We start from the raw sequence: 18,254 nt of genomic DNA, 5'->3' as shown, positions 1-18,254 counted from the left end.
GATAACACAAAAATAAATTGCAGACACTGGATTTCCAGCAGCTGGGCTGCCGCTTCGTCACTCCGTCCTGTCCTGCATCCACAGGAGAGCGAGCCCGTGGTGGGACTCAGGGCTGCTGAGAGCGTGAATGAAATCGCCAGTGCTTTATGTTATCCCAGCTTCAAGTGCAAACTCGGTCTGGTATCACGACAGTGGCCGTGCAAGTGACCACATAGCCCAGGGCCTCACAGAGTGGCCTCGCTGGTCACCGGCCTTTAGCACGTCGGTCAGACCAGTGTCGACCTCAGGCAGCCACAGTCATGCTCCCATGGTCCCATGGCTTCTGAGCACCCATCAAGTTCTTTAGGGAAACAAAACCAAACCCACCCATTGGCTTTTGGCACAAGAGGGGGTATTAAGTTAGGATAACGATAAGGCTGGCATTCTAACCCTCTCTTTGGTCTGTGGAACAGAAAGCTTCCATCCCAGGTATCACTTTAGCTACTCTGGATGTTATTCCTGTGCCCTTATCTGTAAGTTCAGATTTTATTCACACCCTTTTGCTTAGTCATTATTGACACGTAACAGTTGTTTACTGCTTGGAAGAGTGTCTATACCCATGTGGAAAAGGCAGCAACTAACATAGTGATGGAAAACATTTCTTTCCCAGCAATGCTTTTGTTTCCCTGAGTGTCGCCCATACCTGGTAGGAAGGTGAGGTCTCAAGCGTGGAAGTAGCTTGTTGGTCTTTCCTGTGCGCTCACCCTCTGTGCAGTCTAGTACTAGCTTGTCCTCTGTCAGGGGGTGTGGGGACCACAGGGCCCAGGAAGTCAAGGGGAAGGATTCCCACTTGCTTGGCCTTGACAACTGCAATCTACCTTGGGTAGCAGCCCCTGTGTGGAAGGCAAATGGGGTCTGCATATAAGTCAGCTGTGAGCCATCTATTCCAAGAGACAGTTCTCCTGACAGAGTTTAGAAACATCTGAAAACACCACGAGAGACTCCATAAAGAAAATTGATCCTGACACCTCCCCTTGAAAGAGCACTTGCTTCTGCATCACAAAACGCTCAAGGTTTCATTTCTGAGCGAAAACGCTCAAGGTTTTGTAAATAGCAAACCTCTCAAGGAGTTTACTAAACGTGGGGGAGCATCTGCGTTTCACGTCCCATGCGCAAAATGGCACGGATTGGATGGCCGTTTGCAGAGACCCTTGGTTTGGGTGCCAGGTCGGGACAGGTACCCGTCACACCGTCTCTTTTCTTCCATTCAAGATGGAGGAGGAGCACCTGTGTGCCTTGCGGCGGCGGGAGCTGGAGGTGCACAGCCTGGCCCTGCAGAACTCGCTGCACGAGCAGACCTGGAGTGACGAGAGGCTCTTGATGCAGCAGGAGCTGTGCTCCCTGAAGCAGAACATCTTCCTTTTCTACGTCAAACTCAGGTGGCTGCTGAAACACTGGCGGCAAGGGAAGCAGACGCAGGAGGACGCGGAGGATTTCACGGAGGTACCTCTGCCTGGGGAGTTCCTTGTCTTTGCATCTGTTTTGCTCTTGCCCCCACTCCCAGCCAGGCCCTGCTGTCCCCCTCCCCTGATACGTACAGTCATGTTCTGCTGCTTCAGGGTGTTTTGTCAAGTCCAATCCAGGCAGTGGAAATGCAGTGGGTTGTCCAGTGCTGCCCTTTGACCTCGTTTTAAGAGCACGCTGGTCTGTAACATCATCCTGCAGACAAGTGTTGCTGCCACGTCTGTTGTTGCTGAAAGATGAATTCGTTAGTTACCACCCTGAGGTCCTTATCGGTTCATTCCACAGTGATGGTTTGTAAAACCTAGTTCTAACTTGTTCTCTCTTCTTTCCATTTTAGTTTTTGGTCCTAAACGCCAGAGCCCGTTCTGCCAGTGCAGTTTCATACGGTCTCTCTGAGCTCCAGGGGGTACTTTCTCGCCACCTCTGAAATCTGTACACGCTTCCTTCTTATGCCTCAATTCCCAGATTCACAACAGAACCAGAACTGAGTTATTTGCTTTCTGATTTTTATCGATGAAGGCAGAGTGACCTCCAGCTCTGCAGGCTCCTTCCTGGCCTTGCTCTCTGGTGAACACAGGGCTGGAGCCGCTGGTGTCCGTGTGTTCTGGACATCCACGCCCCTGGCTACCTTGTCGGCTGCTTTCAGGGCTCTGTGACTGTTGGTTCCTTTTAGCCCCTGAACACCTTTCCTCTGCTTCCTACTCTCACAAACAGTGTATGTAATTTTAAGACACCCTATGAAGGGGAAGATACAGTGATGCTCTTGCCTCAGGGTGAAGAATGTCTTCAAAAACGAATTCAACCTGCTTCCAAATAGCCATGACCTAGAAAACCATCATTAAGCAAAACCTAGTAATAGTTGTAAAGTTTTCTGTTGATCAATACTTTGGAGTTCCTCCTTTTCTAATTTATAAAACTTAACTGTGAGCAGTAATAATTTATAAATAGTAACATTTCTAATCTCTTCTAATAAACCTGGGCACCCACTCTGTAAAATGGAGAAAGTGGCCAATGAGTGCCATGGCCAGAATGAGCCTATTAGGGGAAAGGGCTGAGAAGCAAAGACATGATAACCCCTAAAGTGGGTAATTACCCTCAAACACTAAAAATCAGGCTTCAGGGCAAAAGGATTCGGGTGGAGCTGTGATCATCCCCTCCTGCCGTTTCAGAGTGAGCTTCCAGAGACCTTCCACAGGCTTGGGGAGCCTGGCGTTCAGGAGGATGCAAAGGTGGACGGTCCAGACCAAGATGACGACGGTCCAGGCTGTGGCTTTTCCCTGGGGGAGCATCCTCCACAGTTTGGTGTGCAGATCGGTGACCACGGACCACGGCTGCAGCCCACAGACGGGGGACAGCTCCACAGGCAGGTGGGTGCCCACGCCGGGGAGAGGAGACCCCTAGTCTGTCTGTCATCAGTTCACGTGCTGTTGTTCCCAGGGCAGAAAGGTCTCGTTTATTTGGCTTATTCACATAAATAAGGACATGATAAGGTCACATGGATTGTGTCCCCTCAAGGCCAGCAAATGTACCTCAGCAGGAAGAAAAAACGGTATTGGATGGAGTAGCCTGTGCCTTATAAAGGTTGACCATTCTTCCAAGGAGGAAGTGCCATGACCATGGCCAGAAAAGGAACTTAGGGCTTTGCTGTTGTTTGCTGAGTGGGCGTCGGCATCATCACTAAACTGGCAACATAACGCACAGGAGGAAAGACACAACAAGTTTGGTCTTTTTAATCCCCAAACATGTATAAAGTGTTTCAGGTTCTTTTTAAGCCACGTGAAACATAATGTCCCAAATAAAAATATTTGACGACACTTGGAAAAAAAATTAAAGCGTGTGTAGAGAGGTGGGATTTCAGTGTAGAACCTTAATTATTAGTGCTGCCAAACGCCCCATTCATTTTTATAAGCAGACAGGCCCTGCTGAATAAGCCAAAAGATACTATGGCCCCCAGAGTTTTTGCACTTTTCTACAAAACGGCAGCCGTAGAGGGTTTGGCGTGCTGAGGTCCTGCGAGACTAAGGCTTTCTTGCTCCTGGGCACCATGGCCTGAGTCCCTCCTGACCCTGTGTTGCTTCTTTGAGGGTCCGGCAAGCAGAGCCTGGCTCTGGGGTGAGGTGCAGGGCGGGGTGGCCGCGGACACAGCTGCAGCTGCTCAGCCACAGGCGTTCGGGTGCTCCCTGCGCGCACACCGGGCTCCACAGCTGCGGCCCCTCCCTCCGCCCAGAGCCTCAGGGCATCAAGGGGGTGAGGAATGGCAGCAGAACCTGGGCGCAGATCCAGAGCAGGAAAGTGGCGCCGTCTGCGCTCAGGCCTGGGGGAGTGTGCCTTTCCCCTACTGCCTTCTCTCCGTGTACAACTCAGATTTTCACAACTGAAGACCTGATTTCTACACATACCCATCCATGCCTCATTTTTCCCAGAATAATATGACTCAAGAAAGAGGTTATACTTTCAAAGGAACTTTTAATTACTGTTATTAGGAAGTCTGTCGTTAGGCCAGTGTCCATGGGGAGATTTTTAGCTCATGGAATGTGTTTTCCGGCAAAGATCCAGTTAGAAAATAAAATGCTACTTTGCGAAAACATCCTCTAACATCTACCAGTTCTATTATTTTTAAAAGCGATGTTGTCAATCAGTCCTATGAAGTATCTGTGATTAATTCACATAGTATTCCTCAATTGCTATTTAGCCACAAACCCACTGCCTCTGAGGGCGCGTATTGGGTGTTTCCCACGCGTGCATCCAAATGCTTTGGAAAGGGGGGAGGAAAACAATGTAACACATCTGGTTTCCCAAACAACAGTCATGGAAAATTTTCCCCGTGAGATGGAAAACTATGGAAAGTCACTCAGCTGGAACCTCCCATTCAGTGTATTTTAACATCCTCTCTCTTTGCTGCCGCCTCCTTCCAACATTCATTTCTCAGCTCTTCCGCTTGAAATGGACCAGTGAGTCTCCACTTTGTATGGTGCGGGGCAGAGGCTGTGGATGGGCTAACAGGGTGGCTTCCAGATGGCAGATTCAGATCTGCCTTTACTGGACCCATCTGCCCATGGCAGTCAAGTGCACAAGGCCGTCCGTCCGTCCGAGGACACAAGATTAATGAGCTCCACCGCAACGACAGCTGGCTCCCCGGGAGTGCACGTTCCCTGGGAGGAGGTCTGTCTGCCCTGTTGCGGAGTGGGTACCGGCCAGGCAGCCTGGATGCAAAAGCCGAGCATGTGTCTCAAGGGAGGTGCCCCGCAGAGCCGCACCTTCTCAGAAACTCCCAAGAAAGCCTCCCAAGGTGATAAGCAGAGTGGGAAACGTGGCCTGACTTCTTTCCCAAGGATAAATTAGCAAGTAACAGAATTTCCCAGGCCTCGCTTTGTGTCATACTGAACATGCCAGTGGATGGCAACATTTATCATGTCAAATGAGGGGAAAAAAAAATTACATGTACCGAGTTGACCTTGGAAATAGTTGATAAAAAACCACCAGGTTGGAAAATGTTTGGCTCTGTGAACATTCCCCGCTGACTGATAGTGCGGCAGGGACCCGACTGTCCTGGGAGCAGTGAGCACTTTGAGCTCGCCCAGCCTCTGGTGGAAGGGCCCAGGCTGGGGATGAGCTCCAAGACGCCCACCACTGCATTAAGCTTCTGAGGCCAGCACTGCTATGGCTGTGTATGCATTTTATACTTATTAGTAAGTCCTGAAATCAGGTTTTTAAACACAGGATGGTCAATAGGCCCAGAAGTATGACCTTGGGGTTACAACAGCCAATCTTCCCAGAATTGGATTAATTAAAAGATAAGTTCATTCAAGGCTGTGACCTAATACTTTTTTTCTTTTTTTAATTTTTTTTTTTAACATCTTTATTGGAGTATAATTGCTTTACAATGGTGTGTTAGTTTCTGCTTTATAACAAAGTGAATCAGTTATACATATGTCCCCATATCTCTTCCTCTTGCGTCTCCCTCCCTCCCACCCTCCCTATCCCACCCCTCTAGGTGGTCACAGAGCACCAAGCTGATCTCCCTGTGCTATGCGGCTGCTTCCCACTAGCTATCTATTTTACATTTGGTAGTGTATATATGTCCATGCCACTCTCTCACTTTGTCCCAGCTTACTCTTCCCCCTCCCCGTGTCAAGTCCATTCTCTAGTAGGTCTGCGTCTTTATTCCCGTCTTGCCCCTAGGTTCCTCATGACCATTTTTTTTTAGATTCCATATATATGTGTAAGCATACAGTATTTGTTTTTCTCTTTCTGACTTACTTCAATCTGTATGACAGACTCTAGGTCCATCCACCTCACTACAAATAACTCAATTTCGTTTCTTTTTATGGCTGAGTAATATTCCATTGTATATATGTGCCACATCTTCTTTATCCATTCATCTGTCAGTGGACATTTAGGTTGCTTCCATGTCCTGGCTATTGTAAACAGAGCTGCAATGAACACTGTGGTACATGACTCTTTTTGAATTATGGTTTTCTCAGGGTATATGCCCAGTAGTGAGATTGCTGGGTCGTATGGTAGTTATATTTTTAGTTTTTTAAGGAACCTCCCTACTGTTCTCCATAGTGGCTGTATCAATTTACATTCCCACCAGCAGTGCAAGAGGGTTCCCTTTTCTCCACACCCTCTCCACCATTTACTGTTTGTGGATTTTTTGATGATGGCCATTCTGACTGGTGTGAGGTGATACCTCATGGTAGTTTTGATTTGCATTTCTCTGATGATTAGTGATGCTGAGCATCCTTTCACGTGTTTGTTGGCAATCTCTATATCTTCTTTGGAGAAATGTCTGTTTAGGTCTTCTGCCCATTTTTGGATTGGGTTGTTTGCTTCTTTGATATTGTGCTGCATGAGCTGCTTGTAAATTTTGGAGATTAATCCTTTGTCAGTTGCTTCATTTGCAAATATTTTCTCCCATTCTGAGGGTTGTCTTTTCGTCTTGCTTATGGTTTCCTTTGCTGTGCTAAAGCTTTTAAGTTTCATTAGGTCCCATTTGTTTATTTTTGTTTTTATTTCCATTTCTCTAGGAGGTGGGTAAAAAAGGATCTTGCTGTGATTTATGTCATAGAGTGTTCTGCCTATGTTTTCCTCTAAGAGTTTTACAGTGTCTGGCCTTACATTTAGGTCTTTAATCCATTTTGAGTTTATTTTTGTGCATGGTGTTAGGGAGTGTTCTAGTATCATTCTTTTACATGTAGCTGTCCAGTTTTCCCAGCACCACTTATTGAAGAGGCTGTCTTTTCTCCATTGTATATTCTTGACTCCTTTACCCAAAATAAGGTGACCATATGTGCGTGGGTTTATCTCTGAGCTTTCTATCCTGTTCCATTGATCTATATTTCTGTTTTTCTGCCAGTACCATACTGTCTTGATTACTGTAGCTTTGTAGTATAGTCTGAAGTCCAGGAGGCTGATTCCTCCAGTTCTTTTTTTTTTTTTTTTCTGAAGATTGCTTTGGCTATTTGGGGTCTTTGTATTTACATACAAATTGTGAAAATTTTTGTTCTAGTTCTGTGAAAAATGCCATTGGTAGTTTGATAGGGATTGCACTGAATCTGTAGATTGCTTTGGGTAGTATAGTCATTTTCACAGTGTTGATCCTTCCAATCCAAGAACATGGTATATCTCTCCATTTGTTTGTATCGTCTTTAATTTCTTTCATCAGTGTCTTATAGTTTTCTGCATAAAGGTCTTTTGTCTCCTTAGGTAGGTTTATTCCTAGGTATGTTATTCCTTTTGTTGCAGTGGTAAATGGGAGTGTTTCCTTAATTTCTCTTTCAGATTTTTCATCATTAGTGTATAGTAATGCAAGAGATTTCTAAGCATTAATTTTGTATCAAATTCATTGATTAGCTCTATTAGTTTTCTGGTAGATTCTTTAGGATTCTCTAGTATAGTATCATGTCATCTGCAAACAGTGACAGCTTTACTTCTTCTTTTCTGATTTGGATTCCTTTTATTTCTTTTTCTTCTCTGATTGCTGTGGCTAAAACTTCCAAAACTATGTTGAATAACAGTAGTGAGAGTGGACAACCTTGTCTTGCTCCTGATCTTAGAGGAAATAGTTTCAGTTTTTCCCCATTGAGAATGATGTTGGCTGTGGGTTTGTCATATATGGCCTTTATTATGTTGAGGTAAGTTCCCTCTTTGCCTACTTTCTGGAGAGTTTTTGTCATAAATGGGTGTTGAATTTTGTCAAAAGCTTTTAATGCATCTATTGAGACGATCATATGGTTTTTATCCTTCAATTTGTTAATACGGTGTATCCATTGACTGATTTGCATATACTGAAAAATCCTTGCATTCCTGGGATAAACCCCACTTGATCATGGTGTATGATCCTTTTAATGTGCTGTTGGATTCTGTTTGCTAGGATTTTGTTGAGGATTTTTGCATCTATGTTCATCAGTGATATTGGCCTGTAGTTTTCTTTCTTTGTGACATCTTTGTCTGGTTTTGGTATCAGGGTGATGGTGGCCTCGTAGAATGAGTTTGGGAGTGTTCCTTCCTCTGCTGTATTTTGGAAGAGTTTGAGAAGGACAGGTGTTATCTCTTCTCTAAATGTTTGATAGAATTCGCCTGTGAAGCCATCTGGTCCTGGGCTTTCATTTGTTGGAAGAGTTTTAATCACAGTCTCAATTTCAGGGCTTGTGATTGGTCTGTTTATATTTTCTATTTCTTCCTGGTTCAGTCTCAGAAGGTTGTGCTTTTCCAAGAATTTGTCCATTTCTTCCATGGTGTCCATTTTATTGGCATAAAGTTGCTTGTAGTAATCTCTCATGATCGTTTGTATTTCTGCAGTGTCAGTTGTTACTTCTCTTTTTTCATTTCTAATTCTATTGATTTGAGTCTTCTCCCTTTTTTTCTTGATGAGTCTGGCTAATGGTTTATCAATTTTGTTTGTTTATCTTCTCAAAGAACCAGCTTTTAGTTTTATTGATCTTTGCTATTGTTTCATTTCTTTTTCATTTACTTCTGATCTGATAAAGCATCTATGTGTAAATATGAAGAACCTAAACTTCAGAGCATGATCTAATGCAATTACGTTTCATGTTCATCTTCAAGTCTTCCTTCAACTGCCCCTGGTCACTGAGGAAGCCTCACCAGGGATCCAGCCTGAGGACCGGGTGGAATCTGCTCCCCTGGACCTTTGCCAGTGATCCAGGACCCATCTTCAGTGTAGGGCCTTTGGGGGCTGCCCTAGGTCAAAGCCGGCCTTTCCCCTATAGACAGAATGCCTTTGGCTCCAGGACCTCCTGGACTTGGACTCACCTGGTGCCTAGAAGCCCACTTGCTAGCAGCCCACCCTTTCTGCTCTGCCCAAGATGCAAAAACTTCCGGAAAAAGCACTTCTGCACATCAGAACTGTGATCTGCCCTGATTTAATTTTTGAAATAAGAAAGTGCTCCACTTGAGCCTAGGTAGCTTTTATCTTTCACTTGTGTATGCTGCACCAGATTTATTCTTCAGACTCTGCAACTTTATAACTTTGCCTAGGAGACATGCAACTCTGTATGAAGGGAACCAGACTACAATTTAAGGTTAGAAAACACCTTATTTTTGCTGTGTATTCTGTTTGTTTGTTTCTATTACTGTGAAAATAGTATGTGCAGGACGTGGAGGGTCACAGTACCAAAAGGTATCCGAGGAAATACTCTCTTGGCCCCAGTCCCACTTCCCAGAGCTAACTGTGGCCGGCAGTTTGCGACATATCTTTCAGGGAGTGGCAGGAGATCTAAATACGCTAACAAGCTTGCTAATAAGCTCATTGTTCCCATCTGGCCACTTGACTTTCATCAGACCTGCCCTTGTTTCTTTGAAGTCTTTGGTGACAGCTCTGGGTTTATACCTTATTCAACCTACATCTATTTGTTCTCTTACACACCCACCTTTATTCTCCAGAGGCTCTTGGTGAAAATGATGGTGACCTGCAGGCACGGAGCCTTTACGGCCCAGACCACCTGGCGTATCCTCAGCCAGTGAACACAGGAGTTCTGTCCATAGATGAGTCTGTCATCTCCGCAAACTTCCATCATAGATTATATTTTCATGCCAGTCTTCAATGACTCATTCTCTCTCTTTTTTTTTTTTTTTATGCCGACTCATTCTCTTTTATCTGTGGGGGGGATAAGGGTTTTAGAAAAGAATCTTAATCTGAATGTAACAATGAAGGTAGGAATGACAAATGGCTTATCTGTTAAAATGTTGCTGGATGTGTAAATGTATCCTTTCTAGCTAATCTCAGTAGGGGACTTGTCTTGGGGCTCCTGCTGGTGGAAGAGTTACTTTTATTTTGAACCTGCAGGAGGCCCCTCTGTTTATATGTATCAAGTAGGAACTATGCATGCCTGTGTTGGGGTCAGGGGCAGCCACCACAGCATTCCAGAACTCTCTCTGCCTAAGTGAGTAGGAGGTGGAGGCCAGCACCTCTATTTTGTGACTGGCTTTTTGCGGGTCAGCCCATAGCAGCAGGTCAGTACCTCTGTTCCAACTTCAGATTAAACCCATCTCCAAGTTAATGGCTCTGACGCAAGCAAAGTAGTTGATGGTAGTTTAGCTCTTTCACAGAATTACGATGCACATGTCTTAGAAATCTTAGGCAAAAGTGATTCTGTAAAGTAGCTGGTATTGCCTCACCAATTGGTATGCTACCTTTCTATAAATTTCCTTTTCACTTTCTATTAATACTTGTCCTATAACTGGGTAGCAGTCCTATTGGCTGAAGCCCAACCTTGAACCTGTTATAAGCTTAAAACGTTATAGCACAGTCAAGCTCCTGATGCCAATTCTGGGATTATTTTAAGCCTTCCCCAAGAGAGATGAGCTTGGAAGGGCTGAAATGCCCTTAGAACGAGGAGAAGGAAATAGTGGAACCATTTTATCCTGTTTCTCTGCAAGAAAACCAACCAGCTGATCTTAAGGAGATTGAAAAGTTGGTCTTTTTAATTGACCACACTTACCAGATATATAAGTTAAAAGGTTGCAGAGCCGGGCCCCTGGCACAGAAGGTTCAGAAAGCTCTGTATCCAAGAAGACTTTCACCTGAAGACCTCGAAATGGACCAGAGTCTTGATTCCATTCTCGACTTGATTTAGGTCTTTTTACCAAAAACTTAGCCCAGCAAAGGGCCACCACTGAGAGAAAAAGTGAGAGGAGTAACTTCTAGGCATTCTTTCAGGATGGCTCACTATTATTATTTCTCCTGATGTGGGGGGATGGAATTTGCTTCACAGAGATTAGGCATCTTTAAAAAAAAAAAAAAGCCCGGGTAGGGTATGATGCCAGAATTCACATATGTTGGTGGGCTTGTCTGGCCTCAGGTGGCACAGGCCTGGATTGCACTCGGGCTCCACACTTCCTCACGGCCAGACAGGTCACCTGTCACTGTGGTTCCTCCCCTGTGACACAGGCACGTGACTGTGCACTCAGGATAGATGTGAGATGCAAGCAAGGTTCTGTAGGTGAATGATTAACACACCCTGGCCCATTAGAAACCATTAGCATTAGTTACCATCATTGGGTTTTTATGTGTGTAACAGTCATTTGGAAGGATCATGCCCATCTATGGCTCATTCCCTTGGACATCAGCTCTTGCCATTGTTCTCCAGTGGCAGAGCTAGGCTGGCTGCTTGCCAGGCCACATTGCTGCTCCCGGGTGACCATGGGAACAGGTACCAAATAGCATCAATTCTCTGGGCTCTTGTTCCCTTTGGCCACCCTCACCCCGAAGCAATTTTGAGCTCATTCCATGATGATTAAATATAATATTGGTATTAACAGGACATTGTTGATTACTCTGACCCAAATGTGCATGAAAACATTAAGGCTTAATTTTATTTAATCTGATATCTGCTAATGCCAAAAAGTACTTACTTCCAGAGGAAGCAAATTTTCAATCTGCAAAAGGACTGTCATGTGAACCCTGCTTTCAAGGAGCACAAAGTTCTGGTCCTAATGTTGTCACGGCTGTTTGTTATATGCCTAAGAAGCCCACAGCTGACCACATACACAACTTGGGCTTCACAGGGAGTTATTAATAACATATAAGAATTTATTATGTGGTTTTCTGCTTTTTCTAAAGTGAAAATGAGACTACTCCAAAGAGTGGATCAAAATTATTAGTATTTTATGCTTAAAACTGTTTGACTTGAATAGTGATTTTTTTAAAAAATTTAAAATCCAAAGATGAAAAAATCAAATCTATCATAAACCATATCTAATTTTTCAGCAAACAAATTCTGTACTTAGGGAGATGTGTATTTGTGAAAAGACTGTTGCAGCACGTCTTGTCACTCACTTGCACTTATATCATTTTTAAATACTTTTGGTGTAGAGCTGAAAGGAACTTCTGCATTTATTATCAATACAATTTCACACATTTTATGAGCATCTCGTTGAGAATAGAGGTAATTTACTTATATTCAGATGGTTGGAAAGAACATGTAGGATTTTTAGAATGTTCTCTATCTGCTGAGTTTTGCAAATGTTAACTGAATTGTCCTCTTAGTGCCTTTCATCTCAAAGCTAAAAGTGAAAATTGCTGTTCAAGGTGAGAAAAATCAAGGAGCAATAAATGCTAACAAACAGACCATTCCACTCAACCAAAAGTCTACTGTATCTAATATTAAAACTCTTCAGGTAAACTATGGAGAAAACTATGGTGTCTTCAGTGATAAATCTCATGTTAAGGAGTTTCTCTTTTCTAATTCAACTTTATTTAAATCCAAACATATGCGAAGTATCTCAAATTCTCCCCAAATGCAGTTAGCCATTTTTGTATATGTACATGTATGTTTTGTGCACTGACTAGATGGTTTTAGAAGCACGACTGGCTCTCGAGCTGATGGAGGACAGAAGGCTGATGGGCATGCAGACCCCAGGCTGGAGGTCCACTCCTTGCTGCCCCGGCACTGGAGGTTTACCATATAGGGGATTCTCTGTCTTCCCATATTACAGACCACCTGCCTCCAGCAGGACTGAGAGAGCTTTTATTTTTCCTGCCTCATAAATATACCAAACAGGATTTCCCTGAGACCGGTCTGGGAGCTCGAGATAGGCTTTTAGTGTTTTCTGTGTGATTGGAAGAGATGGGCTCGTGTGGCTTTTATCATCCAGGTACCATAATTGATTCAGTGTGTATTAATTCATTTGGCCAAACCTTTCTGAAAAAATTCCCATGCTGAAGCATACTAAGATAGCAATCATGGTTTTGAAATGTGTGTCCAAAGGGCTGGACTGGTTTTAGAAAATATAAAATCTTTTAAGTTAGGTATAAGCAGATTAGTAATAAAAATCCATTCTTCATTTATCAGACCTGTTTGCATGCTTCCCATGAGCTAAGCACTGTCTCCTCCCACAACTTACAGATCTGGGGGACAGGGGAGGAACAGGATAAACAAGTAGGTGCAGTGGTTCTTCCTGCCATTAGTGAGCAGAAAAGAGAGGGATAGTGATTCTATCTCGGGGGACCACGAGGAAGCCTTCACGAACAAGTTAACCATTTACCTTTGGCTTTTTTTTTTAAACATCTTTATTGGAGTATAATTGCTTTACAGTGGTGTGTTAGTTTCTGCTTTATAACAAAGTGAATCAGCTATACATATGCATATATCCCCATTATCTCCTCCCTCTTGCGGCTCCCTCCCACCCTCCCTATCCCACCCCCCTAGGTGGTCACAAAGCACCGAGCTGATCTCCCTGTGCTATGCGGCTGCTTCCCACTAGCTATTTTACATTTGGTAATGTATATATGTCCATGCCACTCTCACTTTGTCCCAGCTTACCCTTCCCCCTCCCCGTGTCCTCAAGTCCATTCTCTACGTCTGCGTCTTTATTCCTGTCCTACCCCTAGGTTCTTCATGACAATTTTTTTTTTTTAGATTCCATATATATATGTTAGCGTACGTTGTTTTTCTCTTTCTGACTTACTTCACTCTGTATGACAGACTCTGGGTCCACCCACCTCACTACAAATAACTCAGTTTCGTTTTTTTTTATGGCTGAGTAATATTCCATTGTATATATATGTGCCACATCATCTTTATACATCCATCTGTCGATGGACACTTACGTTGCTTCCATGTCCTGACTATTGTAAATAGAGCTGCAATGAACATTGTGTTACATGACTCTTTTTGAATCATGGTTTTCTCAAGGTATATGCCCAGTAGTGGGACTGCTGGGTCGTATGGTAGTTCTATTTTTAGTTTTTTAAGGAATCTCCCTACTGTTCTCCATAGTGGCTGTATCAATTTCCATTCCCACCAACAGTGCAAGAGGGTTCCCTTTTTTCCACACCCTCTACTTTTGGCTTTAATTGTTAAACCTCAAAAGTCACCCCCACCCCATGACTATGCTTGTCATATATTGTAATATATGACCTCTTAGTAACTACGAGTCTGAGTATGACCACCTATGTTGATAAGAGACATGAGCCCTTTATTAATTCCCTTCTGGTTCAACAGCTGGCACTCAAATGATAGCATACATACGTGAGTGTAGGTATCTCATTATTTCTGCTCCTCAACCAGAGCCGGGACATCTGAAGTCAAGCAGAGTGTCCTGGCAGCCCTGGCTTGGCTCCCCCTGGCCTCCCACAGCTTCCTCCCGTCTCTGCTCCGGGTTCCTGTGGTGCTAGCATCCTAATCCAATGAGCCCTTGGCAGCGTCAGCCCCAGATCCTGCAGGCGATCAGGGAACCCGGCTCTCCCACTAACTGTGCAGATTCCCTCCCACCCACCTTGGAGACAGCCCGGCACCAGTGCCCCTTTGCTTGCCAGCCTCCTGTCCTCACCCTTGTGAGATGGCAGAGCCGCCCGGTGTCCCCGCAGGTGGCAGAGAACCAGCCGCTGTTCTGCGCGCTCAAGGCGCTGCTGGAGGAGCTGCGTGTGGAGCTGTGGGAGGACGAACGTGCCCGGCGGCGGCTGCAGCAACAATATGCCGGTGACAAGGCCTCCTGGGATGTGGAGTGGGCTGCGCTCACGTGCCGCCTGGAGCAGGTACGGCCGCCAGGGTTCCGCTCCGACCGTGGGGAGGGTCCGGATCCCAGGGCGTGCCAGGGAAAGAGGGTGAGAGGAGAAAGCTGGGAGCAGCTGCCTCTGCCACCCCAGAAAGTCCCCGCCTTCCCACAGTGCTGTCTTTTCCCTCCTATTACCTCTCCCAGATCTGGAACACTGCCCCAACCCAGCAGCATTTCAAAAGTAGTGTTTATTTTCCCATTCTGTGTAGAGCAAGGTTGTCTCTTTTTATTATTATTGTTCAATTTATTTAAACTAAAAGCAAAAAGAGTTCACCCATTCCCTGCCCCCTTCCCCTTGGCAACCCCCAATTTGTTCCATGTATCTCTGAGCTTGGCTTCACTTATAATATTTATAGAGTCCACATATACCAGAAATCATGCAGTATTTATCTTTCTCTGACTTATTTCACTTAGCATAATGCCTTCGGCGTCCATCCATGTTGCTGCAAATGGCATTATTTCATTCTTTTTCATGGTTGAGTAGTATTCCATTATACAAATGTACCACATCTTTATCCATTCATCTGTCGATGAACACTTAGGTTGTGCGTTATTTCTCGGCTATTGTAAATAGTGCTGCTATGAACATGGGGGATATCTTTTTGCATTAGTGTTTTCGTTTTCTTCAGATAACAAGATACATGAAAAGATGTTCTACATTATTAATCATCAGGGAAATGCAAATCAAAACCACAATGAGCTGTCACCTCACACCTGTTGGAATGGTTCTTATCAGGAAAACTAGAAATAGCAAGTGTTGGTGAGGAGGTGGGGAGAAGGGAGCAAGGCTGTCTTTAGCGCCACGGAAGCACGGCCAGGGTGAAAACGTGATCAGAGTGCACTGACAGAATTCAGACAGGGACAAAGAAAAAGCAGATTGTGGTTTAGTTACCTCTGAAAAAAGGAAATGAATACTTCCCGTTAGACTTCTCCCAATACCAGAAAGAGCTTGTAGACCTCCCACTACAGTCCTAGAAGTCTGATCAATTTCAGTGTCCTTATTTACACGGAAGGCGCCCGAGGCCCAGAGGAAGCGTGTCGTCTCAGATCACAGAGCCTTTAGTGTGACTGGAGCTGACAGCAGGTTACTGCCTCCACCGCCCACAAGAGAGCAGAGCCTCTCGGGGATTTGAGACACCGGCCCTGGTCGTTAAGATCGGGCTGAGCCAGGAACGCTGTTTTCTAAGTGCTTTCTCCCTGGAAATCTTTGAAAGCCATGTCACTTCTCATGTAGGGCCTGCTCGCTCAGATTGCTTCTCCAGGTTTCTTCCAGCCCCTTGATCACAATAAGGGAGGAAAGGTCTGCGCGTCCTTGATAATCTATTTTCTAGGCCCTGTTTTGAGGCAAACCATGAAGTAATCAAAACTTTGTATGAATTGGCTCAGTCATGAAAGAAAAAACTTGCCTGGAAAGAAGACATCTTCTAAATGGCCTTGATAAAAGATTAAAGGGCCTGTCCTGTCAAAAGAAGACAGCTCCCGTGGTGCCCACAAGTTCACGGGCACTGCTGCCTGGTCCAAGGGAGCAGTGGTGTCCAGCTCATAGCCCTGGGTGGAGCACAGGCATAGCCTCCTCTGCAGGGGAAGCAGCAAAGCACAGCTGGACCAAAGTACCGGGCCAGGCTAGGCAAGGGATGCAGCTGCTAACCCAGTTATGAATCCTGCCTACTGCTGGGTAGGAGGTTCTTACTAGATTTTCTGTTTATCTTAGTTCACAGCCTGAAGAGCTGGCAGTGGAGAAGAAATGAGTAAGGACGTTCTGATGAGCTGCCTTTAAACTTACTTAAAACTATGTTTATAGTGGAAAAACCTAAATATTTTCAGAGATGTAAGGGTAGCTAAAAAGAGGAGGCATAATCTTTGACTTGAGCCAGCTTCAAAACCTTTCATCTTTGTTTTAGAGGAACCTGGTGTCCACCCACACATTTGCTACAAATAAAGCCTCGGGGAGAATCACTAAACACCAAGAAATAAAGCTAGGACTTCAAACCCAGAAGCCAGGTGGTAATAGGTAAAGATTTAGTCTTCTGCCCCAAATTGTTTAAGAGTTTCTCAAACATTTGGAGCCCGGGGAATGATGGATGTGGGCTGATGCTAGTTCACTCGTCTTTATCCTTTTCTACTTAAATGCAAAACCGTTGAATTCTCCCAAAAGTGAAGTATTTTCTCTCAGTGGAGGCCATCTTGTGTCAGTTCCCAAATCTGTGATTCCTTCAACTGACTCCTAGGTCAGACCTTGCTCTAACTGCCAGGGATCCCCCAACAAATAAGACAGATCTTGAAAGGGTTCTCAGTGCAGTGGGAGACCAGACAAGGGCCACAGTTAGTACTAGTGTGGTAAGTGCCTCTCCAGGCCTGTACACAGGCTCTCAGGGATGGGGGGGCATGCAGGGCACACACCTCAGCTTGAGGGTTCAGGGAAGGGTTGTTTGTGAAAGCTCTGCTTAGAATGAATCTCAGAGGATGAACAGGAGTGGGCACATGGAAAAGGAGAGAAACAGTGTTTCGGACAAAAAAGGGACATCATGAAGAAAGGGGCATGGCACACCAGAGGAGCTGCACCTTGTCACATAACGAGTGGAAAGAAGAATCGCCAAAGAATTGAAACATTAATCCTGATTTTATCATGGGAGTAAAGCATTTTGACTTGCATTTTTAAGAAGTTATTCTGGTATCGAGGTACAGAATGGATTAGAAACCATTAGAGTTGAAATGGATTAACATGGGTCCATGGGTAGACTTCAGGGATCTGCTGAACTAGAATAGGCAAAAGGATACATCTTTATGTTCATGAATCTTTCTTTCACTACAATTTATCACATTCACCAACAACAGTACACCCCCAATTCCCTCCTCCTGTCCTCTGTGCTGTTGTCAGACAGTTTACTTCTACACATTCTGTAAACACAAAATACAATGCAACTACTTTTAGACACTCAGTAGCATTCTAAAGCAGTTAAAAACAGGAGAAAATGAGTTATATTTGCATTTATTTAGGTCATTTCTAGTGTTCATTTTTTGTGCAAAGTGTTTGTTGATATCATATTCCTTGTGCCTGAAAATTTCCTCTATCATTTCTTGAAATGTAAGCCTGCTTTAAAGTTTTCATTTGTTGAAAAAGCATTTTTCTTCTATTATTTTTGAAAGATGCTGTTGCTGAGTACAGAATTCTGTTGAGGTCGACATTTTCCCCCTCCAGCCCTTTCAAGATGTCACTCCATTTTCCCCTGACTTACATACTTTCCGAGGACAGGTCTGCTGTCATTCTCATCTGTGCACCTCCGTGTGTGGTGTATTTTTTTTCTCTGTCTGCCTCCAAGGTTTCCTCTTTGGTTTTCAGCAGTTTGCATGTGATGTCTAGATGGGAGTTCTTTTGCTTGCTTGTTAGTTTTTGGTCTTTAATCTCCTGGGCGTTATTATAGACTGCTAGGTTACATCACTGTCCCATCACCAGGTTCCACATGGGGGCTAAGGATGTAGGGGCAGACACGTGCCTGCCCGCAAGGAGCTGTACAGCAGGACAGGCAAGAGATGTGGTGACTCACAGTTGGGAAGGAGAGCAAGAAGCAGACTCTGGGAAGCTGGGTGGATTCACTGCTTCACCTTCTGTGTGACTCCGTCAAGATTTTTTTTTTTTAAAGTCTTTATTGGAGTATAATTGCTTTACAATGTTGTGTTTGTTTCTGCTGTACAACAAAGTGAATCAGCCATATGTATACGTATATCCCCAT

At 44.5% G+C, this 18,254-nt stretch overlaps 1 protein-coding gene across 4 annotated transcripts in view; it reads left to right on the top strand.

Annotated features, from left to right (window-relative positions):
* MTCL1 (microtubule crosslinking factor 1) overlaps positions 1 to 18,254 on the top strand; it is a 128,672-nt gene that overhangs the window by 92,754 nt on the left and 17,664 nt on the right. For all 4 annotated transcript variants that reach the window (XM_036822937.1, XM_036822936.1, XM_036822934.1 and 1 more), the window contains 3 exons: positions 1,252 to 1,482; positions 2,673 to 2,870; positions 14,336 to 14,503. In XM_036822937.1, coding sequence (XP_036678832.1) covers positions 1,252 to 1,482; positions 2,673 to 2,870; positions 14,336 to 14,503 — 597 coding nt within the window. The remainder of the gene's footprint in view (positions 1 to 1,251; positions 1,483 to 2,672; positions 2,871 to 14,335; positions 14,504 to 18,254) is intronic.

Source organism: Balaenoptera musculus, chromosome 14 (genome assembly GCF_009873245.2).
Source record: "Balaenoptera musculus isolate JJ_BM4_2016_0621 chromosome 14, mBalMus1.pri.v3, whole genome shotgun sequence".
In the NCBI taxonomy this organism is placed as follows: domain Eukaryota; kingdom Metazoa; phylum Chordata; class Mammalia; order Artiodactyla; family Balaenopteridae; genus Balaenoptera; species Balaenoptera musculus.
This window is presented reverse-complemented; position numbering and strand designations above follow the sequence as displayed.